Genomic DNA, 25502 nt, shown 5'->3' with positions numbered 1-25502 from the left:
CATGATTTGTGTAAAATTTCCTTCAGCAAGGCCTAAACTTCAGCTGACAAACAGGATAGTCGGAGCAAATATGAGTCTGCCTTGTTTTGAGGGGTGCCAGACTGGATCAGTGGGGAGCAACTCATGATGGGCAGGCCCCTGTAAGTTCAAGGATTGTCAGTTATAGGGTGCACACACAGTAACTCAGAAAATGAAGCCTGCTTCCCATAGGCTTATATTTGCTTCCAGGGTCTGCAATACCACCACAGGATAGTTTGTGATCTGCTAATTGAATAAGTATGAAAGTTCCTGGGCCACATGATTGAAGGTGATGGTCACTTTCCATACAGCCTGCTTAAATAATGAACATCATTAAAACAATTTGCATGCCCCTAGCACAGTCTCTCTTATCCTCATTTTGACAGATAAACAAAGTCAATCTGTTGTGTGCTCATCTTTATTTTTAACCAGCATGAGGAACATAACTGCTTGTCTCCCAAAGTCAAAACCAGAAACAGTCTTCTGCCTCTTTTCTTATTATAATGAAAGAATAGGGAGTTTTGGAAAGGGGAGGCTAGAAATTCACCTGAGAGGATCGTGCAGTTTTTCTCCTCGGAGATTAGCCACTGAGAGCCTGCAGCATGCCCAAGACGGGGACAAGTCTTTATGTCCTTTTGTGTCCTGTTTCTTGAGGTGAACTGTGAATTCCTGTGGAGGCCAACTGCTATTGGGGCTTGCAGAAAGGGACTCCTGTTTATAAATTCTGGGTTAATGTAAAGGAAAAAGAGCCAAATAAGCACTGTCCTCATGGCTTCTGATGTCTCTTGTTACAGAGCAGAGTGAAACTGCTTGAAACGATAACCAAGGAACATGAGCGGTACAGCGCTAACATCAACCAGTTTCAATCGTGGCTGAATGGTGTGACAGAAAGATTAAACTGCTGCATTGGAGAAGCAACCAAGTCTTCAGCAGAGGACAAGTTAAAGACACTGAAGGTCCTTAAACAATATAATTCTGACAAGGAGACAGGATTGTGTGTTCTCCATGCCTATATATGTTTCTCAAACCATGCAAGGATGTACTTGAGAAAAGAATTACACGAAAAAAATAAGGTGGTGATTGTAACATGGGCTAGGGGAGAAGAGTTCTATCAGGTCCTAGGTCTGTCAGTACATATTGTTCTCCCAACTGTAGCATGAGTCACGGGCTGGTCTGCTTTGTTTTTCTTAAAGCCTGATCTCCTATGGTTATGTGATTCTTTGAGAATCTTGCCCTTTAAACTTGTTTAAATGAATGATATTTGGTAAACATGATTCAAATAGAGCCTGAAGGCTCACACATTTTGAGAGTTTAGAGCTCGTAACAAAAATGCCAGTTTTGAGAACAGTATCCGGTATTTTGGTGCCACTGCTTAAACTGTTCAGCTTAAAATCTCTCTGAGATCTGATTATTAGTATTTCTTACTGCCTGCAGCTCCTGTTTTCTTTGTCAGAGACCTCAGGTGACAAGTATTTCTGAAAATCAAGCCAGTATTTTCAGAATTGTGGCAGTTAGTATTACTCAGAAGGCAGTCAAATGACCAATCCTGGTTTCTGGTCACTTGAAAAAAGACATACTTTGAAATAAGAAGTGAAGAAGAAAATATGTTCAACCAGGAGAGGCAGTCTTGTTTTCCTACTGCTTTCACCTTTTTCCCGAACTTCCCATTCCTGCAGTTAATCTTTAATTAACTTCTTTCTGCAGGAAATTGCCAAAAGCATTAGGAGCGGTGGAAAGAAATGGAAGCACCTTGAAAATCAGTGTGCAGAGGTGATTCAGAATACCTCCCCGCTTGGAGCTGAGAGAATGAAGGATGAACTTGAAGAGCTAAGAAAAGCCTTGGAGAAGTTGAAACTGCTGAGTAGTGAGGAGGAGGAGAGATTGCTCAAGATCCAACAGTCAGAAAGTGCCTATGAGTCCCAAGCCAGACAATTAGAAGCAGATGTCCAGGAGCTGAAAAAAGATCTACAGAGACTAGAAAATGACCTGGACCCTGGGGAAGGGGAAAAGACTGAAGATGAGCTTGTAACTCTGTGGAGAAAATGCAATGTGAGTTGTTACCCTTTGTATGCCTAAAACCAGCAGTCATAGATTGAATAGGCATAGTCATGTACATAGTCATGTACAACAGGTGCCTGTCCCATTTGTTAAAGGTGGTAAGGAACGAGTATGAATGTGTATAAAACAGACTGAGGAAAATGTGAATAGCAACAATGGAATCAACTATTCTAACCTTTATCTTGCTCTGCACGGAGGGAGCAGGGCTGGAAGATGTGTTGGAGTTTGTGTCTTGAGTTCAAAGGGACCATATACAAAAAGAGGACAATACAGAGCAAACAACACAATTTGCTCTACTTAAAAAGAAGCAGGAGAAATAATGCCTCACTGTATACACACCCACACCCACAGACACAAATACACATTTCTGGGGTATTTGGTAAGACCATTTCTATATTATATCATTTATCTGTGTAAGGTGGTACCTATATTCCTTTACCGTCAGACACACCTTCATTCTCAAGAAGTCCAAAGTTTGTAGAAATCCAGGATTTACACCAAAATCAATCTGTTGCAGAAATGAGTGCAAAAAGTTTGTCACACATAAAGTAGATAAGAATCTTTACCACTCATTTCCTCTTGGGGGTTGGTTTTGCATTTATTATCTCTTCTCAAAATACCTTTCATTGCTATTTGTATGTCTGGAACTCAGCAGGACTAGCTGGGAAAAGCATATACAAAAAGGATCCACAAAATACAGACTGGTTCAATCCAGCTACATTTGCATGTTTTTTGTTGTTTTTGTTTCCCTACATCACCCTAGAATTAACATTCTGTATATATGAGTGTTTGAGAAAGATCTGTTCATGCAAACAGAGATGGTTTAGACTGCTCCAAAAATGCATCTCATGGTATATACTGCAATCAGTGAACTGAAACGGGACCTGTTTGTGATTCTCCGTTCAAACAGTGAACCCTGCCGATGAGATGCAGAAGCTAGGCAGTGTGAGGAGAGGAGAGAGAGCCTGCAGGAACAAAACTGTTCCTGAGAATGTTTTCTGCCTTAGTGAAGTCCATATTCATTGCAACAGGAAAAAAGACAGCAGAAAGGGGACTTGTGAATATCTTGAGAGACAGATTTATCTCTTAATTTCATGTTCCAGACACTACCTGAGGTGTGATCTGTTCATTATTTTTATAAATTAAGGCAACAAGAGCAGCTCTGTCTGCAGAAGAGTCCAAGGCTGAGAGGCTGAAGGCTCAGCTTAAGGAACTGCTACGGTTTTCCCAAGATGTGCAGCCACATGCTGAGAGTGTTGTCTCTGCAATACAGCAATATCAAAGGTAGTGGGAAGTCTGATTATGCCGGGGGCTGGGGGGAATCTTCTCTTCATTGAAGGGATTGACAAGGGCCTAAGAAAAAAGTTATATGCTGTTCCATTGTAGGTGATGCGTAGAAAAGAAAGGCTTTTGCTAATTACATCCGCCTCCACATTTCAGTAGACCTGTAATTTTAGCCAATTGGCAGGAGCTGTAGGCTGCTGGCCATTTTCAAGCAATGCTTTGCATCATTAATGTTGTGTATGGTTTGAAGAAAATTAGATTGTTGGCAGCTAATTTGATCTTCTTAGCATTTAATAATAATAATTTATGTATTTTGCTTGCCTTTCATGACAGCAACTAGAAAACCAGGACATGAGCTGTAGTAGTAAATGGTTCAGAAGAATTATGGCCCTCTCTTGTTGAGTTTGTTGTGATGACTCATCAGCCTTAGCAATTATTTGGCAGCGTTTATTCCCCTTCTCCTGGTGACATATATGCATGATTCCTGTTTTCAACTTGCCTTGGGTTGGAAACTCTGAAAGTTTAGCCTCTCCCCAGACTTCAGCGTTTCCGTTTCCAGGCTGCCTGGAATCAGGAAGTAAAGAAGCTGCCGCAAATTTTGCAAACTAGAAGAAAGGAGCATTTTTTTTAAGGAAAGAGAAAGGTCAGTTTTTTTACTGTATCCAAGCTTATTGTCCTCTGTCCAGTGCACAGTATGCTGTCCTGCTGGAAGGGTTATAGGTCATTATGGGAAAGAATTTCAGTTTAAAAACTAACAAGTAAACGATGTCGACAGAGGAGCAGAGAAGGCAGGAGAACTTGCCTCTGAGTAGAAAATGGCAGCTGCTGTTCTGCCAGCTTCTCTCCAAAGCTTCTTTGCGAAGTCTGGCAGCTTCACGCTGAGCCTGGCAGGGGCAGCAGAGCAAATGGCAAAGGACATGTAATGTCAGAACTTTCTATTTGCGGAGCTTTTGGCCTCTGCAAGCTTGCCTTTGTTTAGCTCTGCGACGTCCCAGTGACACAGGTAAGATTTTTTTTTCTGTTTTTATAGAAAGGCAGTATTAATCTTGATTGGCATTTGTCTTGCCTGCCTGTCTTGTGAATTTGCAGGATACTGTTCCCATATGAGCATATAGTTTGGGCTGCATTCTGCCATATCAAATAGGATTCTGCAAACTGGGAGGTCAGGAAAGCTGAGAAAAACAGGAGGCAGCTGCATGGGGTGTGTCACTGCTAGGCCTTGTTACTCAGCTGTATTTTTAAGCCTTTCTAAGGCTTTAAGCCTTTATAAGGCGCTTTTTTTTTTTTATTTCAGCCTTTACAAGAGAAGCCTGGATATTTAATGAATGTGTGCTGATTTTATTTCTTTTTCCTATATAGATATACACACACATATATAGCTGTGCGTGTATGTGTATACATACATACATAAATACGGGGCTTTTATGAGGATCACCTATATATAAATATAAATACAAGTGGTTCTGCAAAATTTTAAAAAGCTATATGTGAAAAAAATATGTATTTCCCTCTTTTTATAGGTAACGTAGGGTGATCAAAGTTTTCTTAATGAACTTTTTTAAAGGAACGAAGACTCAGTAATATGTAAAACAATACAGGCAACTGCAGTTAAATTCTAGACAGTCTTGGCTTGTTCCTCCCACCAGGCAGTGAGACTGCTCCGATAATATGATTTGGTAAATCATGCTGATGATAGCAGCCAAGAAAGATCGCATACAAGAGAAGACTGCTGGCTGCTAGAAAGGCAGAGTAATTCCTGATACAGAGTTGCACAAGAGACAAATGTGTCTTATGGTGTCTAAATAAAGTTTTGTCGGGTGTCTCTGACTGACAGAGCAGCTGTCAGTATGCAACAGCAGGCTCAGACAGTAAAAAAGACTGAGGCTTTTGTGTTGGATACAGTTTACACACGAGTATTGTGTTTATTCATGCCTTGATGAATAGGATGTTTGGACTTGGATTTCTTCATAATCCTTCTCTTGGCTGTCACTTTATCCTTGCAGTGTTAGAGGCAAGACATCTAAAATGAGCACTGATACAGAAACCCAACTAAGAAGACTCTTCCAAAATCCCCTGCAAGATTTTGAACAGTGGAAGCCTTTGGTCCAGATGCTCCTGGAGACTCCGGAGCCAGCACTGGCTCACATTGAGGTAGCAAACCTGTTACTAAGTTCAGAAACTGATGCTTGGTTTGTGTTTGCCCAAGCTATGCCAGCAGCTGCCTGCATACAGCTGCCAGACAGCAGCAGCTGGAAGGGCCTTTCCAGTATGTCAGAATACCCCACAGTACGGAGGTCAGTACTTTGCTCTAGCTGTAGCAGAATGTCTTACTTTCTGCCCTCCATTTGGTTAACTGGAGTTATCAACTGAATAGACTGAACTAAAGTGCTAGATATCTTTAACAATGATGGTAATATTGTTTAGCATTAGCCCAGATCTCCCTGGATGGGAAGGAAGTCTGTGGACTCTGTTAAGAAGTGTGTAGTAATATAGTCGTGGGATTATAATGCATGATTTCTGCACGTGCCCAGGAAGGTGTGTTTGTTACTTTGTCATCCCTGTGATCTCCAGAATAAATGTGTCTGTGAACAGGGATGGAGTTTATCCTTGGGATGAGCATTCAAGCTGTCCTTTCTGTTGGTTGTTTAGGCCTCTCCTCTGCACAGACAACTCTTTCCATAGTACAGCTTTCCTCTATTTCTGTTCACAAAATGGATGCAGCCTGGTGCTTCTAACATTGTCAGGAAGACTTTTCCTTTAACTGGGCACTGTCCAGGTACCTTCTGTTACCCCTTGTTGGCCCAGCATGCTGTTTTTACCTGACGTTGTCATACTGCTTTGGTTGTGTGACTTGTGTGAGAATAATATGATTATATTATTTTTATTTTTATTTTTTCGGTATGATTTCACTGGAAGAATTTTTCTCCTTTAGGCTGCTCTAGCTGAAAGCTCCCAGTTCAAAGAGAAGTTGATGACGTTACAGCTGAAGAAAGATTTGCTAAACAATATCCTTGGTGAGGAAAAAGCAAAGTCTTTCCTGCAAGAAGTAGCTGAAGCTTCAAAGGAGAGAGAAATTCTGCACAAAAGTCTGCTGCAAAGCAAGAACAAACTCCAGGTGAGCTTCAAAGCCCATGTACAGTCTTTGCCTGTCACAAAGACACTGATCAATCTTTTACTAAGCCAGTTTTATAGATACAAATTTAGTAGTAACCAGCTGTGCCGAATCCCTTTTTCTAGGTTGATCAAATATTCAAATAAATTTGTGGTGTGTTGCATAGTGTAGCTTGATGTTTGTTCTGAGCATGAAATGGACATTGACAAAAGATAATGTCAAGGGATATATGTTGAATGCTGGAATTTTTTTCTTTGTCTTTCTCCATCTAGAATTTGATATCGCAACATGAGGGCTTTGATGCTGGTTTCGCACCTTTGCAGAAGAAATTATCTGCCATCAAAGCCAAATTAGATCTAGAGAAGGAACCGCGGCCTGACCTGTTGGGTAAAAAGACACAACTCCAGAGACTCCAGGTACATTACAGTAATGTTTGACTGTGATATCCTCAGTTAATTGTGGTCCTGTTTGTTCATATTTTATTAGCATTAGGAATTTAGTACCTTGTCCCCTCAATTGATTATATGTTAGATAATTTCATTTGGTCCGGTGTATAGAATGGAGTAGGTGAAATCGAAGCAGTGCAGCTGAAGAGCTGTCAAACTGGGCTTGAGGGAAGGAAGAAGCAGTTGGAAGCTGTTGGTGCCACACCTTCTTGGGCTAGTTTTATTGCTAAAGAAAATGTATCCTGATGCTTCCCACTAGGAGTGAAACTGCACAAGATAACCTGAACCAATCTAACTGCCTCCAAAAGCAGGGAGTTCCCATTGTCCCACCTCCTTCTGCATCCCCACCTTCCTGCTCTTTACTTTGTCATAGCTGGATTTACTCAACAGGCTAATTCAGCTGGCCACGATAAGAAAAAAGTAATCAATAGAAAAAGATGATAATTTTCCACTTGGTTAGTGTTTTGAACTGGTTCAGCAAAGGGTCCAACATGCAGTAGAGCCTGCTCAAGGCATGCAGTGCGACTACATAGCTGGGAGAGGGGAGAGAAGAGCAGGAGGAGAAGAGAGAGGGGATGTGACTCTTCCTTTGTGCCATGGTGAGCTACAATGATTCACCTGTATGGTGCCACTTCACCTTGGTGACCACAGAGGTGTTATCGCCATAGTTCTTCACAGAACTTAGCTAACTGACCCCAGAAAAATGTGCAGAGAGCAATGAATCACAGCTGTAACATCACACATCAGGTGGGGCTGGCAGCGAGGAGTTACTGAATTGCTTCCTCTGACCTTTGCTCCTTCTACTGCACCCCAGCGTCCACCGTCTGTATCAGGAATAGTGTGGCCAGCAGGACCAGGGAAGCGATCGTCCCCCTGTACTTGGCACTGGTGAGGCCGCACCTCGAGTACTGTGTTCAGTTTTGGGCCCCTCACTACAAGAAGGACATCGAGGTGCTGGAGCGTGTCCAAAGCAGGGAAACAAAGCTGGTGAAGGGTCTAGAGAACAAGTCTGACGAGGAGCAGCTGAGGGAGCTGGGGTTGTTTAGCCTGGAGAAAAGGAGGCTCAGAGGAGACCTTATTGCTCTCCACAACTATCTGAAAGGAGGTTGTAGTGAGGTGGGGGTCAATCTCTTCTGCCAAGTAACAAGCGATAGGACAAGAGGAAATGGCATCAAGTCACACCAGGGGAGGTTTAGGTTGGATATTGGGAAAAATTTCTTCACTGAAAGGGTTGTCAAGTGTTGGAACAGGCTGCCCAGGGAAGTGGTTGAATCCGCATCCCTGGAGGTACTTAAAAGACATATAGATGTGGTGCTTCGGGACATGGTTTAGTGGTGGACTTGGCAGTGCTGGGTTAACGGTTGGACTTGATGGTCTTAAAGGCTTTTTCCAACCTAAACGATTCTATGATTCCATGATTCTAATTATACTATGTCTCCTCTGGCAGATTCTCAGCAACTTGTCTTCTTTGCTATCAACTGGTAACATGTAAGAACGTCCAGCCATTTCTTTCAGAAATATTTACTTCTAGACATCAAAAAAATTAATTTTCTTAGTGACAGTTATTGTTCCTTTCTTTTTGCCCCCTCACGCTGTCAAACGAAACTACTTTTAGTGTATGTTTTGTGGAGGTCCATGCCACATCTAGCACATTACCCATATGGAATCTGTCTTTTCCTCTGCAGATGATCCAAGATGAGTTGGCAGAGCTTGCAATTCAAATGGAGGAGGTAGAGAAGCTTGTTCAGTCAAATACTACACACAGGCATGAAATGAACCAACTTACATCTGACTCTCAGGCCCTGAAGAGATCGTTGGAGGTAACATAAGGAAGAGTTTTTAGTTGCCCGAGGAATTGTCAGTTGCCACTATTTAAAAATATTAAAAAAATCTTTAAGCATATGAGATAATGTGCTTTGAGTGACAGATATTTTCATTTCAGGGAAGAAGTCACTGAATTCTTATGACTTCGATAACTCTTCCAGGATTCTCTGATTATCTGTGACATGATTTCCCTTTGGGACAGGATACCATCCACACAGATTTTGTATCTATATAAATTATTTCTGGAGCGGGTCTAAGATTTCTGACCAAAAGACCTTATAGTTATATTATCATGGAGGTGCTTGCACTTCTTCACAGATTCCTGGATAGTGTTTTTGTATCAAACTGTTTGGTTTTTTATAGTTTTGTGACCTAAAAGTTAATGAGAGAAAAGTGTTGCAATTGCATAATTACTTGTTTTGACCTGAGGCATTTTGTAGCTTGTAAACATAGCTGTAAAAGGACCTTCCAAAGCAGTCTCAGAAAAAGAGCTTATAAAATTACCTTGGTTATGCAGGTCACCATAAAAATACGTATGATAAAGTGTTACCCTAATATGCACTGTGGAATTCTAGTTTCAATCTTAATAATCCCATTTATTGCTGAGCTGGACTTTTTCCAAAAAAGTCTGTACAGTCATTTCTGGTTCAGGGAGTATAAGATGTATTTAATATTGACTGGGATATAAAAAACCCCACTATATTCTTTATTTTGTTTCAGCTGAAAAGGAAGGGAGCTATTTTAGTGCTTAATGCCCCCCAATGTGGTTGAATTCAGGCCTGCAGGAGCTTGTAGGTGTTTTCTGTGCCACTGATGCTAAAGGAAAAAGTTTTTTGTGTCTCATTAACAGCTGTGTTTTTCCTTTTTGCCCGTGAGATTCTGTGCCAGTAGTCACAGTGTTAGATACAGTAATGAAACTGCTTTTTATCTGTGTTTAGTTGCTGACATATTTTTATCATTTGTAGATGATGATACAGCAGAGTGAAGAGCACGTTCAGAAGCATTGGGCATATAATGACAAACTATCTGACCTCCAGCAGTGGATCACAGTAACCACGGAGAAGATTGACTCCTACCAGGGTGCTGATGGAGAGCAGAACACCGAGGGCAGGGTGGCAGACCTTGAGGTGAGAAAAGCATCTTACTGTAAAAGATGTTAATTATTCACTTAGCAGCATTTAGACATGAAGGGTGGGGGTTTTCTAGCGAAGGTTTCCTGGTTGGGGAGAGTGATGATAGTTTGTTCCTCCTGCAATAACTGTTGGTTGCTGCTGCCTCCCTGCTTTGCCCTGTGCTGTGGGATGTGGAGCTAGGTAAAAGACAAGAACAGTAGAAATGGCTAAGAACTGTTGAGATGGATAAAGTGTTATCAAAGGATAGGTGGTTTAAAAAAGAGCTCTTCCTGCCAGGGTGATCTCTCTGGACAACACCTACCTTTGCCTGTGTGTACTCATCGATACATTGAACATTATTACCCTGTTAGCTAACTTTATACTGTGTTGAACTGAGCTGTTCCACAGCTGCTAACTTTTCCCTGTGTGGCAGTATTTTGCATGCTAGGTTCACTCTGGCAGGTTACTTCAGCTGGCAGCTTTTGCCTTCTTACGGGAAACCAAGATACCTCATGGGAAGGCTACAGAGGGGGTGCATTGATAGCTTGTGCCCTTTAAGTTTTGCCATCAGCTCTTTGACCTATGTTGGCTCTTTGTAAGAATCCACAGCATATTTTTTTTTCTGCTAGGTATGTTCTAGCTAGTGGCAACAGAACCAGCATAGTCCTGGACTGAACATGGCCTTCAGTCTGACATAGCCTCTGCTTTACCCAGGATACCTAGAAGTAACTGTAAGGGCTGTACGTTTCAGAGATGGCTAGCTGAGTTTCCAGATAAAGAGATCCAGCTGCACCTTGTGGAAGCTCATGGCCAGCTGGTCATGGAGAATTCTTCCCCAGAGGAGACTGTCCATGTCCAGGCAGAGCTGGATCAGCTGAAGGAGTTGTGGAGATCACTGAAGGAGATGGCAACTGGGTAAGTGTTCATGTACATCTTCCTCGCGTCCCTTCAAGGGCATGCTCTTTATTGCTATGTGACCAGACACACTTGATGCTTTATGCTCTGTGCTGTGAAAGTGAACAGCTATGTTACAATGCTAGGAGCAAGATTAGATTTTATTTAATCGTTTGTAAACTGGAAATCATTACTTTCAAGAAAACCATTTTAAAGAATCCAGGGACCAGAGCAGTCTATGAAGCTGCCTTTACCTCACGCTTGAAATAAGCAGTCTCCATAGAACCTGGCTCACCCTGCTACCGCCAGTCTGTATCAGAGGAAATAGGACATAGACTGGGTGACTTCTGCTGTTCTGCCTCACCTTCCTGTTGTTCTTGCTCTCCAAGGAGGCTATATCTGCACTGGGACTTGTGCCTTTTGCAAACCTGCAAAAGTATAAACAGAGCTAAAATCCTCTCTTAGCTGGCAAATGCGGACTTAATTTATTTTGTCAAACTGCTGCTCATATTTGCTAGTCTGTATTAAAATTTAATACTGTGCTACATGTGTGAGTATATTCATACATAGTGTCAGAATAAGCATAAAAATGGAATGACTAAATTGAGGAAGGCTTGATTGTACTGCCTGCTCTTACCAGACTGGAAGGTATATTGTCAAGGTAGTATTTTTTTTTTTTTGGTCCCTCATTCCCCTGAATAAAAGAAAACAAAACACTTGGAAATGTTAGAACTAGAGGACTGGTGCTTCTTTGAGACACTCCTGTCTTGATCTTATTTTGTTAAAAAGATGTTGGAAATAACTTTAATAGTAATAGTGCTATTAGTAGTAATAATAGTATAATAATAATAGTGCTGTTTCACCAGAGGTGTCCCCCATAGCCCCAGTCAAAATGTGGATGTCTCACCATTAGATGTTTCACTGCACTGATGTCTGTGGTTTTGTGTTTTCAAGTCTTCTCAAAAAGTGGCAGTTAAATAGACCAGTGGCTGATAAGAAGAAGAAAATAGCATTTATGGACAGCAGATGGATGTCTGGACCTGCCTTCCATCTTTTAGATGTAGATCCCAACCATAAGCAGGTGAGAGGGGGGCTTTATATCTGCCTTCATATCAGCTTTACAAGAACAATTTTATTGGCTTCATCTGATATTATGGGTAACAAAGTTGGAGGTTAAGATCTTGCAATCGGGTCTTCAGAGCAAATGTCTGACATAACAGTAAGGGCTTTTTTGTTCCTGTTGTTCTGTAACCTAGGAGAGGATAGGAGAAGGGCAAAATACGAGCAGCCACTTGAAGATCCTACACAACTTTAAAGAGTGGTTACAAGGAGAAAACACCAAACTGACCAAAATTCTTGCTGTGACTTCATCTTCCACAGAGGAAATTGAGGCACGCCAGAGCAAACTGGAGGTTAGTTTTCAGGGGATGAAGATGGAGGAAAAGATTGCAATAAGTGCAAATTCTTTCAGAATTTAAAAAAAAAAAAAAAGAAACAATGCCCCCCCCCCAACCAGAAAAACCCAACAACCAAAAAAACCTCCACAAAACAAACAAAAAAAACCACAAAAAAACCCCACAAACAGAAAAACCCCTCAAGCACTACACTGTCTGCTTTAGGAGACCGTAGAGTAGATGAAGCTCAGGAATTTAGGACAAGTATTTCACCCCTTCTACTAAAAAAGGTCTGCCAGAGCTGGAGCGATAAAAGGGAAGTGAGCAGCCTGGCTATCTGGCTGTTGGACTGGACATTTCCAGTGTGGTATGGCAAAGGTGTTCATTAAAAGAAGGTGATTAAAATCAATGTCTGGTATTTGGCCGCACTCTTTCTATTTCTGTTGAATATAGCTAGATGCAATGACAATGGATGCTGTAAGAAGTTAAAAAGACAGAAATATCCAAGGCTACAGGAGTCCTGCAAATGACTGGACCCTTTTATATAATTTCAGGCCAACAAAGCAATAACAAAAATAAATGCACTATTCCAGAGTACTCAGTAGTTTGATTTAGTACCACTGTTCTTTTGAATGCTAGATTTAAAAAGTAGGGCCTTCTTGAATTCTCAGTTGCTGCTGACCTTGTCTTTGCCTGCAGGAGCTGCAGTCTCATGTGCCTGATGGTCAGCGTCTCTTTGAGGAGCTTCTTCATCTTCATCCTGTCATTGGAAACTCTGAAGATCTGGAGGACCTGCGTTACCGATGGATGCTCTACAAATCTAAACTGAAAGAGTCCATGAATTCACCGGTAGGTGACAGCACTCAGTTCACAGTTGCTGATCTCTGCCATTGCTCTTTTAGGTTCCTTCACATTGCTAGTCATAACTCAACAGTAGGTGTGTGTGTCTGCTTAATTAAAACCACCCTTAGTAAATGCCATCAAAGACAAAACAAACATAGCCATGTATTTATAAATATAAGCACAAATATTCTTGTATTAAAATAAGAGTTGTGTGCTGTCTTTTTCACTTTGTAAGCAATGCTCAGAATATTTCTCAAAATGGAAGGTTCAAAACAGAATGACAATTGGCTGTTGTCAAAGATGCGTGCAGTTGGGGACTGTGAGATGTTTGTGTGTGTGAATATTTTGGATATACGCCTAGTTCTGGGCACATGGATTTCTAGCTTTTTGCCCTTTCTCCACACAACATTCTCCATTGAATTATTTTTTAATAGTTCCTGCAGTAAGAATATATTCACTGTTCCTTATTTATGTCTCCTGCTGTGAGACAGTGATGAGAATAGCCACTGACTGAACTGACTCAGAAAGTAACTTGTGCACAGAAGGACCTAGTACCTTTTCAAACTGTCTTTATGGGCTAAGGATTTGGAATGAAATAAAGAGGAGGTATTGCAAGATATATGCAAGAACGAAATGATTAAAGAAGTTATCAAGTTGTTATATATAAGATAGGCTAAGAATGGCAGAATTCATCCCCATATATAAGATATTCCAGGGCATGCTAAAAATATTCCCATGTTCTTAGTGCAAAAGTACATAATTATTAATTAAAATTTTTCTAGCTTAACTACTTACATTATGTGTTCAACTTCAAGATACCTTAATTGGAGGATTAGACTTTAGAGGTGTGCATTTGGTACTTTCTGTATGCAAGTGCTTTGGAAGGTATCTGAACTTGAACACCTAAAATTGGAGGCACCTGAAAATTTTCTGCTTTGAGAAACCTTGTCTTCAAAATTTTCTGCTTTGAGAAACCTTGTCTTCAAATCCAAAGCTTACTTAGAATACAAATCCTTTAAAGTGCATGGAAAGTAAACATGACCCCTATTAATAAAGAGCATATTTCATCTGTTTGCCATTGATTGTAATGAGTTATGCTTTGTTGACCAAAACCTTGTGTAAGCATAAATATAGTCAATAGGTGTCAGTAAAGTCAAAGCTATTGCTGGGAGAACTGCTCATCTGATTCAAATGGTCAAGAACCTGAAAATGTTTCAGCTTTCTGCCTAGTATGTGTTAAAAAGCTCATTAAAAAAAATCTCCTGATGGTTCACTCTATCCAGGTGATCATGAATTTGAAAGAAACATCCCCTATGAGGTGATTACTCATTTATAAGCCCCACTGGGATCTTAAGTTCATGCTTCTTTTTTCTTTTTCTTTTTCCTTTTTTTTTTGTCTTTTTTTTGGTTTTTTTTTTTTATTTGTTTTAAACAGAGTCCTGGGTCTTCGGAAGAAATAGACAGATTCAGAAAGGTATGACAGTTTCCTATCATTAAGCTAAAAAATGTTTGATCAGACATTTTGCAGATAATTGTTTTAAATTAAACTTTTCTAAAGATTCTTGAGATTAATTTGATTATTAAGAGCATCTCTTAAAAAAGACATTTATTTTCTCCTGATTTTAAAAGGAAGAATATTACAGAGTTTTTACTGTTGAGCTATGCTTACTGTGTCCCTAGAAGCTAAATATCCATCTCCTGGGAGAGTAGGGGAACTCAGTTTTTATACATCTACATGCTATATGAACTTAATTCCTTTTTTCAGAAGAGACTATGGAAGAGCCCAAATCTCTCTCTAAAGGTCTTAGGGGCCAAAGGCCTAAAATAATTTTGAAAATGGGACTTCTAATTCTTTAGACACTTCTGAAAAAATTGCTTTGGATCATTCAGCCCACCTTTTTTCGAATGCAGAAAAACAGAGAAAGTCAAGAGATTTGTCTAATGTTATTAAACTAAATCCTCATTCTAAGCAGTAGAATTCCTCCTGTGAAGGATTTTCTTTTGGAAGTGATGACATAAGAAACAGAAGCAGTACAGGAGACGATAAGGAGAAGCTTAAAGAAAACAAAATGCTGCCAGTTTCTTATTAAACCCAAGAAGCATTTCTGATCCTATTTTCATGAAGTCAGCGAGTTTTTCTGTTGACCTGAGCAGTGTTGAACTGAGTCTTTTCTCTCTGTCACAATTTGCTTTGTTTATAGACACTGTTAGCTTCTACTTTGTGCTGTCATCTCACTTTTCCTTTCTTTTCAGAAGGAATACAATAAGCCTTTATTTGCCCAACACAAAGTAGATTGGATGAATAACGTGTTGCAGGAACATAATCACATAATCATCTTAAGCTAAATCAAACCCTTGATTTCTCCTGTTGCAAACTCTCTTTAGAAGAGACCAATATTTAAAGGGTACAATACAGTGCACTTCTAGTAGGGCCAGAAATCAAGACTTCTGGACTATCTCATTCAGAAGAGAGATTCTTCCGGTACTCAAATGTGGAGTAGCATCTCCAATATTTTTCCCTAGTGAAATACTGACCAATTTAAGATAGTTTTCACACATCGCCTAAATAGTTCTGGCCACAGTTCAGCCTTCCTGAAAACCCCCAAAGAGTTTCTGTTCTTGCCTGTCTGGCTCAGCATTAATTGTACGGCACTGTTGGTCGTACAGTAAGGTCACCAGAATTTTTCAGGCTGGAAAAACAATGTGACATTGTAATTACTTGGTGTAGAGGCAGCCAAACATATAGTAGTGCTGCATTTCCCTAGAAGAGGCCTAAAGGGATAGTCCAGAAGACCAACCAAGGAATTCTGTGCTTTCCTGTGACTTGGTTGGTTCAAGTTGTTTGTAGGGGAAAGCAAAACAAAACAAAAGCTTTAGGTATAAGCACATCTCCACTGCACAATTAGATATAATTTTTTAATTCACCTGTCCCGCCTGCCTTGGGATAGGTGGTATTTATTCCTCCTTAACTTCTCTGAAGGAGACTAAAGTCCTCAGTTAATTTTCAAGGATACTGGAATAACATAATGGCAGGCAGCAAACATTTGTCAATTAGGCCTACAGCAAGGGCACAAAAATAGCATTCTATGAGGTTTTAATAGCTCCTGAACACAAACAAAGAGAAACAGCTTGGGGTGGGAAGGAACGAGGAACTGAAATACCTCATAAGCATGAAGGAAATGGCTCGCATTGCACCAACAAGTGATTTGCAGTTTCCCTCCAGCCAGTACAAATGTTGCAGTAAGTTACACCTTGCTCACTTCAGTGTGATTTTGCTGACTTCAGGGCATTCATCCTGGATTTAAACAGTGTCACTACAATGAGAATCCAAGTGCTGTAAGCAGAGGTGTCTTTTTCATTCAGGCTGAGGCTTTTATCAGGATGTGAGCCTGTGTTGCCATAGGATTGTTGAGCATCACTTAAGAGAACCAGAAAATAATGTTGATCCCTTTTGGATGCATTGATGTTCAGGCTGAGAGAAGAGGAAAAGCAAACCAACTGCAGAATTCGTGGCTTTGCAGTTTATTTTCAATTCAGACTTAACACCTAGAGTGTGGCTAGAAATGAAAGAAAGATTAGGCAAAATATTTTTATATGTTTTGAATACCCTTCAAAACCATAGTGAAGGAAACCAACTACCCTGAGAGAATGGCTGACCTCAGGAGTTAGTATCTGCAGAAAGTACATGTGGTTGGGGGCTGCATCACTGTACTTGCAACATCCAGTGATTTTGCATGCAATGGGGTCAGGTTATCTCTAATTTGTCAGCTCCCTCATGCTTTTGGCTCACACAAAATCAGCAGAGGTGGCAGAATTTCAGGTATTTTTGGACTGGTCTCTGCTTTTGGAAACATGAGGTCCTCAGTGACTCTGCTTGTGTCTCCTGTTTGAACTGTGAATATTTTGCAGCAGTAGCAGCAGATCAGCCTGGAGAAGGGGAAGACCCAGCTGCGGCCAGTCTCATTCCATTGCCTTCTGCTTTTATTCCATTTCTAGCCTGCATGGCCAAATGTCGGGCAGAATAGAGCCTGCTCCATGTCTATTAATGTGCTTTTTTTCTCATCCTTCATCCTCTGCTGAGGACATGCCCCTAGCCACTGGTGCCCTTAGGAACAGCATGGGCTAATGATTGCGATGTGAGCAACTTCTTGTTGATTAACAAAAAACAGTTGCAGGAAATTGCACTGGCTGCAGTGAATTTTTAGCAGGTGCCAGTGACAGGGCAATGTAGATGGATATTTCTGCAGGACACCTAACACACCCAAGGACATAATCAAGCAAAGGCTCAATAATAACTATGATAAATGTTACTTTCAAAGGTTGGCTCCCAGCTACCTGAAAATGTTCCATGAGCATTCTTAGCATAAATAGGAAGTCAAAGGCTCATTATTTACAGGTCTAGGTAGTGCTGTTTGATTTATTTTCTCAAGTGTTCAGAGTAATTACACTTCCTTGCTAAACAAATGATTCTGGCTTTATTGTTTGTACAAACAAAATCATTAGGATTCATTACATCAGTGATCAGCTAATTGCTTCCTTTGAGATTCTGCTAAGAGTAATCTCCTGTAACACACAGACAGAAGGAACGTGTAATTTAATCTTATTTAGAGACACCATTGATCTGGAGTCAATCAAATTAATGCAGTCATTCAGGAAACTGTGCAAAGCAAGAGCTGCCACAGCTTGCCAGGAAGAAAACAGTAATGTGCTCTGCTCTGCCCAAGTGCAGATACGACAGGAATTCCTCACGGCAGAAGGTCACAGTACAGAAATGCACAGAATCGCGTGTACGTGCCTGTGTTAGTGGTGCCTTAGTATGTGGCCCATTTGTTTTACTGAAGTCCTGGTGGGTGTTAGCCACTTGAAAACTTCTGTACAATTGCATTCTTAGTAAAATGGAAAAGACTCATTAGGAGGTATCTTTCCCTCTTTTATAGATAGAATATCTCTCCATATTTTTTCCATCTGTGCCTATAAGCATGTGCCTACCTGCTTTAAGAATTATACCATGTCCCAAACACAGGAAGAAGGGCATCTTACCATTAAGAATTAGCAGATAGACTTATTTTCCCTGAGCAGTGATGTTTGCTCAGAAAGGAAACTTAGGCAAAAAAATAAAAAGCTGAAAAATCCTGACTGCCTCTTCCTAACTGTGACCCACTGTTAAGTATGCTGTGCCAGACAGCATCATCTCCTTCCTTCTCCAGGAGGCCCATGAGCTTCCCTTCACATTTCTGCACCTGTGAGACTGCCTGCCTGCCTGCCCTTATTTCTGTAGGTTTCATGTTGTTTACCAATCTACATTACAGCTTTCCCAAATGCTAGAAAACAGGGACTCTGTTTGTCTTTTATCTGGTTCTGCCACTTCTGTGCCTTGCCGTGCTCTCCCTCTAAAGCAGTGCTGGTGCAAGGTGGAGAGGACATCTTGCTTCCCAGGCACCTGGTTCTTACTTTCTGTCAATGTTAACGTGGTATTAGTTAGGTATGCGGTTCATGGCCCCTGCTTCCTTTGTTGAAAACAGGCATCCTTTAGTAGCCTACCACGTTGTGCAGTACTTACAGATTTTCACCAAGGAGATACCTTAGAATGATTTTCTCAGCAGATATAATTTTACTTCCTAACTGAGAGGTAATGACAGAGTTGTTGACCAATAGCAGAATGAAACCAATTCCCAGTATATACTTGAAAAATGTTTTTAACACTACTGTAAAAAGCATGGTAGGAAAAATTCCTGTAATCAATATCTCGAAGTAATCCATCACATTTTTAAATTATTTAAATAAAATGCAAATAATATTCAAATTACATATGGTGACTGATGAAGTTTAAGAAAAGTTTAATCTTGACTTGAGAGAAGTCACTGGTAAAGCAGCTGGAAACATACATTCTTGATGTGATAAAACAGCTCTTGATGTCAGTAGCCTCTTCTACAGGTTCTAGAACATGTTGTCATTATTTCAGTTTTTATTCTTTCTATGCCCAATTTAATTAGTTTATTTCAAATTGCAAGGCTGAGTGGAAGTTGGAAATTGGGAGAAGTTGTTTTACTTCTCTGCCTTCCTGAATAAATGTACAACACTGATGTCTCCTACTAAATTTCAGATACACTGGCAGAAAAGTCATCCAGCTATTAGCTGCCAGTAACTCTCCTTCTAAAAGTAGTACAGCATTGCTCTTAAGTACAGAATATATTTATTAGGATAAATTGTATGGCTTATGAGCGTATTTAAAACTGGTGGGGTATTCCTGCATTTTTAATTGAATTCAGTTAAATTCAATAAGCAGCTCAGCCCCTCTCAGCTGCTCACTCACTCGCCCCCCGCAGTGGGAAGGGGGAAAGAACTGGAAGGGTAAAGGTAAAAGTGAGAAAACTCGTGGGTTGAGATAAAGGCAGTTTAATAAGTAAAAGAAGGAAACAAACAAAAATAAGGAAAACAAGTGCTACAAAAAACCCCAGTGGCTCACCACCAGCAAACTGATGCCCAACCAGTTCCCAGGCAACAGCATCCCTGGTAAAACTCCTCCCCAGCTTGTTTTTATTGCTGAGAGTGTTGTCATATGGTGTGGAATATCCCCTTGGTCAGCTGGGGTCAGCTGTCCCAGCTGTTTCCCTTCCCAACTTCTTGTGCCACCGCCCTCCCCCCCCCGCCTACTCACTGGCAGAGCGGTGTGAGAAGCAGAAAAGGCCTTGATGCTGCGTAAGCACTGCTCAGCAAGAACTAAAATGCGGGTGTGTTATCAACACTGTTTTCATCACAAATCCAAAACATAGCCTCATACAAACTACTCCAAAGAAAGCTAACTCCATCCCAGGCAAAACTAGTACAATCTCCACCTCTTTTTCCATACCATGTACATCATGCTCAGGTCCCACACTATCCAATACAACCTCATTAACCTGCCACCCCTACCCCTTCCTGTCCTTTGATACATATACAGGTATCATTCCCTTAGGGCTACCCCTCTAAAATGCTCACAAAATGTCCTTTCAGTTCATTTAGCATATGACTTTGGGCTCCATCTGTTATAATGCTCATTCAGGACAGGAGAGACAGCGTGTTGTGTTGGATTGTTGCACACTGAAGCCATCTCAGGTTGTATCACTGCTGCACTTGCACGGTGCAAGGTATCTTCCTTAGGAGATTCACTCTTCATTGGTTCGGGTAACTCCTGCTGTAATAATTTTGACATATTGCAGCCACAGCGGTGGCAATATACAGCATCATATAACAAAGGCATCATACAGCAGTAACATCATACAACTCAAATCATGGGTTATTTTTACCCAAGATTAAATCTCCTTGATGTACACATTGGACTTCCCCATTCTTCAGCATTACCCACCAAGTACACCCAGGTCCTTGAGCAAAAGCAATCCCACAGATGGGTTTGCCTTTGCCCATGGAAGGATTAACCCAGACTGTCTTTCCCAGCCAGCTCCTTATGTGTACTACAGTGACTTTACCTCCTTCACAGCGCACAGGGGTTTCAATCGGACAGGGCGAGGTCGATTGGCAGATCCTCTAGTGTTAACTGGCCAAGTGGCTTCTGCTAAATTTGTATCCCTGCCTGAATGTCCCAGCACCCGACATGCTGGTTGGTATGGGCAAGAATGAAGATGTGTTCTCTTTGGGTTGCTGTAACTGTTGGGACAGTCTCTCCACAGCTGAGATATAGGCCCATAGGGAAGAAGCAAGATTCTTTTCAAACTCCTGGAGTTGGCTGGCCATAGTTGGTGCGTCCATGTCTGTCCAGCTCATTATTGCCAGGGTGCTAGCGTATGATGTTGGTGCACTCCGCACAAACTTCTGCCACATGGTCTGTGTGCACTGGACTTCATCCGGGTCTTTGGATGCCTGGGTGTTGTTCAGGTTGCTGTAGATCACCTCCACCATGGCTAATTCCCTCAGATACTGAATACCTCTCTCAATGGTGGTCCATTTGCCTTGGTTACTTGCAAGATCTTCCTTGAAGGGATACCTTTCCTTCACGCTCGACAGGAGCCGCCTCCAGAGGCTGAGGACAGTTGCCCCTTTTCCAATCCCTTTGTCGATGGCCTTGTCCCTACCAAGGGACAACAGATGCCAGGCTTCCTTACCCTCTAATTCCTGACTATTGGCCCCAGTATCCCAGCATTGGAGCAACCAGCTGATAATTTGCTTGCCTGCATGGCGGCCGAAATCTTTTCACATATTTCAAAACTCACGTAGGGACAGGGCTCGGGTGGTTTCTAGCGCGTTTATGATTTCAGTCTCTTCCCCCTCTTTTCTTGTGACTGCTCTGCTGCAGAACAGGCTCTCTCTTCTGAGTCTTTCTCCTTCTTCCTCCCTTACTAAATGAGTTGACTTCTGCTTCCATTGTTTCTTCTTGACTATACAGGTGACTGATATAGGTGAGAGTTGGGTCTCTGCTTTATCCCTAGTGTCTGTCTGTATGTCTTCAGATCCTTCTTCCCCTTGAGGGTGCTGAGCAGTGTTCAATAGTGCTTGGTAGGCGGAGGCCAGGCCCCAGCAGACTGCCATACGTTGTGTCTCTTTCACACTGCTAGGGGCAGAGCATCCTTTTTTCAAACATTCTGTCAGTTTATCAGGATCCCACACTTGTTTGGGGGTGAAGTCCCAGACCATCGGAGGTGACAACCATTCTGTGTACCTGCTCATATTCTCCCACACACCTTGCCATCTGTAACCACACTGCCTCGGGGCATATCTCTGTGCGATATTCCTAAATAGTCATTTAACCTTAAGAAAAGCCAGAAGCAGATTCCTGAGACATACCAATAGGAGCATTCTGATTATCCAGGGATGTTCAAGGTACTGAAGAGTTATTTTAGCAAGGCAGAAAACATCTACTGCACAGGAGAAGAAGGGGAAGGTGTCATTCTTTGTTTCTTCCACAAATTGGCTCTTGGAGGAGAAAAGGGAAAAAATGTAATTGATAATTGTCTCCATGAGATGTTTCCTGAAGTACAGGGATGGCAGCAATGCCAGGCCCAAACACCAGATTAGGCTCAAGACCAGTGCTTTTATCGTGCTTCTCCCAGGCAAAACACAACCAAGTGCTGCACAGCACAGCACACTGCAAAAGCCCACACCGGCCTTTAACAAGCTCTCAAATTTGATGCACACACAAAAAAGGGAGCATGGAACAGATCAGATACAAGAAAACAAATAAGGCAACATCGTGACCAGCAACTGTTAAACAGATGTAATAATTATAAGCTGCCTCTAACACCCTATAGTCAAATCTGTTCTTATTGCAAACCCTTTGAGCCGCACGTTGGGCACCAAAAAGGACTGTTGTGTCACTCACTCCCCCCTGAAGTGGGATGGGGGAGAGAATCGGAAGGGTAAAAGTGAGAAAACTAGTGGGTTAAGATAAAGACAGTTTAATAAGTAAAAGAAGGAAACAAAGACAAACAAAACCAAGAAAAATAAGTCATGCAAAAAAACTCAAGGGCTCACCACCAGCTGACTGATGCTCAGCCAGTCCCCAAGCAACAGCAGCCCTGGTAAAACTCCCTTCCCAGTTTTTATTGCTGAGCACAACATCATATGGAGTGGAATACCCCTTTGGTCAGTTGGGGTCAGCTGTCCCGGCTGTGTCCCCTCCCAGCTTCTTGTGCCCCCCCAGCCTGCTCGCTGGTGGGGTGGGGTGAGAGGCAGAAAAGGCCTTGACTCTGTGTAAGCACTGCTCAGCAGTAACTAAAACATCCCTGTGTTATCAACACTGTTTCCAGCACAAATCCCAAACATAGCCCCATACTAGCTACTATGAAGAAAATTAACTCTATCCCAGCCAAAACTAGTTCAACTGGTTTAAAAACTTCTTACCCTGTTCTGAACCTTTTGCAAATACTTCACTTGTGATACTTAAGAAACTAGGCGTAACTCAGTGCCTGCTGTTGGATATGAAAATGTGCTTCAAAATTACCTCACTGAGAGTTTGACCTTCCATATTCTTATAACAGGCAACTAAGATATTTTTAGCAACCCATCCTACGTACCACTTTACTAATCTTCCACAGTGCTTCCTAACTTTTATTGTATGTCAAACACTTTCCAGATAAAAAGAAAGTAGTTTCCACTGCTTATGGGACCAAACCAGGGACTTTTTCTGCTTGCTTAGGCCTGGAGAATTGTAGAAATCAGTGTTACTTTAACAGATCAGGCTGTAGCCCTTGTCCTGCGGCATACTTCTCCTAAAAGCATGTCATGTTGTATATGCACGCAGAAGCTAACCTTTATAAATCCGTTTGTGTCACAGTAGCATATGGCACAGTACTTAGTTCTAAGCGACTTTGCAGCAGAAATTCCGAAATATCTGCCATATGTGACTCCTGAAACCTCAAATACAAACTGCTGGCTTTTCCTTGTTTTCTGTTTCTTTTAAATGAAGCCTTCATCAAAGATTCTAGCTTATCATCCATCCATGTTGAGGTACTCCAGAATCTCCCCTAAGGGAGAAAACAAAACCTGTAATTTGCCTGTATACTTATTTACGTACATACGCTTATGCTCTTCAGAATTGAAAAGAATGTTAAGGTTGCAAAGTCAAGCAATCTGAAGATAGAAAATGTTAGAGCTAAAATTGCTTGTGTGACCTCAGTTAGCCTCCCTTCAGCACATTCATTCTGGTAGCTTTTTATGAGATGGAGAATGATAAGCACAGGCCTCAGAGGTGTCCCAGCCATCCTTACTCATTCCTCACTGCCGATTGCCTAACCTGGGCAGTGTTTGTGTTTAGGCAAGTACAGTTCTGAACCCAGTGGCTCACTGTCCTTTTGCAGAGGCCACATAACCTCTGATCGACAGTATCCAACTCTCAGTTCCTGCTGTGGTGCATGGGAATGAGCCACAGCTTTGCATGTTGGATGCTCAGTTCTATGGCAACAGTAGTATCCAACTCCCACAAATTATTTCCCTCTTGAAAAGACCATCTGTTGCTTATCTTGGAGAGGGGTGCTCATGGCTTTCAGTTAGGAAGTGATGAGGAGCCCAGCTCCAAACTGTCTCACATTAAGGTAACAACCCAATTATTCGCTTTGGTTTGAGAGAGCAGCCTGTGCTCCCCCTGGGACTGATCTCTTCTTGTTGGCAATAACCTGCCTTTGTGAGTGGCAACAGAATTAGTACACAGTGGGATCTCAAGTGGCAGAAACCCAGGGCCTCTCAGAGGCAAAATATCACTAAGGTAACTGCTTTACCAAAAAAAGTGATGATGCTTGATAATGGCATGCTCCCATTCAGAATGAAAGGGATGGATGGTAAGCTGCTGTTACAGCATTCCTGGCAGCTCTGCTTATTCTCAGAGGAATAATGAAGTGGTAGAATTCATACCTATGTAGGTGATCCTTTCCAAGGCCTATCTATTCTTCCTATTAAGATGTACTTGCTCTGTACCTATTGCTATAGTTTAAGCCCATTCTCTTGTGATCTGCCCACGGTGGATGTAGGCCTGGATTCATCCTGTCTAAGCATTTAACTCACGGGTTTACAAAATCATGCATGGTGCAGGGAGTGTAGATGGGGGTTGACTCTCCATCTCTTCCACAAGAAAGAACTAGGAGCCAGGTTCAAAACTAACACAAGGGATTTGTTCTTCATGCCAGTTGGTTGACCTGTGGAACTCCTTGCTAAAGGATACTGAAGGCTTTTAAAGTTTGTATAGGTTCAAGGGGAAACTGGAAGTATCTGGAAGAAAGATTCACTGAGTGTTAACTAGATGGACAAGCTACATCAGGCTCAGGAAACTGCCTGAGCTGAAAGCAGTTGGAGGCTGAGAATATTAAGGAGAAATTATTTATGCTTGCCTTAGTACCTCTGCATCTGCACCGATTGCTGTAGAATATGGCATACTTGAGCTGGGTACAGCACTGGCATGAAGCAGCATGGCCGTTGGTGTCTTTGTCTGTATAGTGTCTGTAGGACACTAGGGCATCGGTCCCTTTATCCATGGGGAGAGCAGGAATTTTCAGACAGCAGTGCATTTCCCAGGGTAGTCTCTCAGTGAGATGCTCTAAGGTAAGAGGAATGAATCCAGACTAAATCTTTTTTCTCTGCTGGATCACTGATTCAGTGGTGCAAGTATGATTTTTGTCAGGCATGCTGGTGACATACAAGCAGCAGCAAAAACCCACTAATGAGCATGGTATAAGATGCTATATTCCTCTGCTCCCTCAAATAGCTAGATTGACTGTGTGTTTTCATATATCCTGGAATGTGGTCAATAGCAAACCAGGGAGTGCATTGATTTTTAGCAAAACACTTCAGCAACTTAAACAGGAATATTATGTAGCAAGTTCTAAAGTGCTTTTCTGCTGTTTCCCATCCAAGTGATTTTTCACGGTGCATTTGGTAAGGAGTTATTAACTGCAAACAGATTTAAGTGCTGAGGACTCCCTAGATCTAAACCGATGCTTGTCATTCAAACGCCCTAACACGAATCAAGTACAAATGTGAATGTTCACAGCCAGTGCAGTTCATTTGGTAACAAGCATGCATTTAGCATTACACA

General features: G+C 41.6%; 1 protein-coding gene across 8 annotated transcripts in view; it reads left to right on the top strand.

Annotated features, from left to right (window-relative positions):
• The window catches only part of SYNE3 (spectrin repeat containing nuclear envelope family member 3), a 75768-nt gene that overhangs the window by 34363 nt on the left and 15903 nt on the right, over positions 1 to 25502 (top strand). For 7 of the 8 annotated variants that reach the window (XM_087747633.1, XM_087747639.1, XM_087747634.1 and 4 more), the window contains 13 exons: positions 813 to 974; positions 1723 to 2067; positions 3224 to 3360; positions 5364 to 5511; positions 6293 to 6475; positions 6745 to 6888; positions 8604 to 8738; positions 9708 to 9869; positions 10606 to 10769; positions 11703 to 11829; positions 12005 to 12160; positions 12842 to 12991; positions 14421 to 14459. In XM_087747633.1, the coding sequence (XP_087603759.1) occupies positions 813 to 974; positions 1723 to 2067; positions 3224 to 3360; positions 5364 to 5511; positions 6293 to 6475; positions 6745 to 6888; positions 8604 to 8738; positions 9708 to 9869; positions 10606 to 10769; positions 11703 to 11829; positions 12005 to 12160; positions 12842 to 12991; positions 14421 to 14459 (2052 nt within the window). The remainder of the gene's footprint in view (positions 1 to 812; positions 975 to 1722; positions 2068 to 3223; positions 3361 to 5363; positions 5512 to 6292; positions 6476 to 6744; positions 6889 to 8603; positions 8739 to 9707; positions 9870 to 10605; positions 10770 to 11702; positions 11830 to 12004; positions 12161 to 12841; positions 12992 to 14420; positions 14460 to 25502) is intronic. The other variant, XM_087747635.1, reaches the window with a different exon arrangement.

Source organism: Nipponia nippon, unplaced genomic scaffold (genome assembly GCF_047370975.1).
Source record: "Nipponia nippon isolate SJK-2023a ecotype South Korea unplaced genomic scaffold, ASM4737097v1 scaffold_11, whole genome shotgun sequence".
Taxonomy (NCBI): domain Eukaryota; kingdom Metazoa; phylum Chordata; class Aves; order Pelecaniformes; family Threskiornithidae; genus Nipponia; species Nipponia nippon.
The sequence above is the reverse complement of the archived record's forward strand: the minus strand, read 5'-3'. Positions and strand labels throughout refer to the sequence as shown.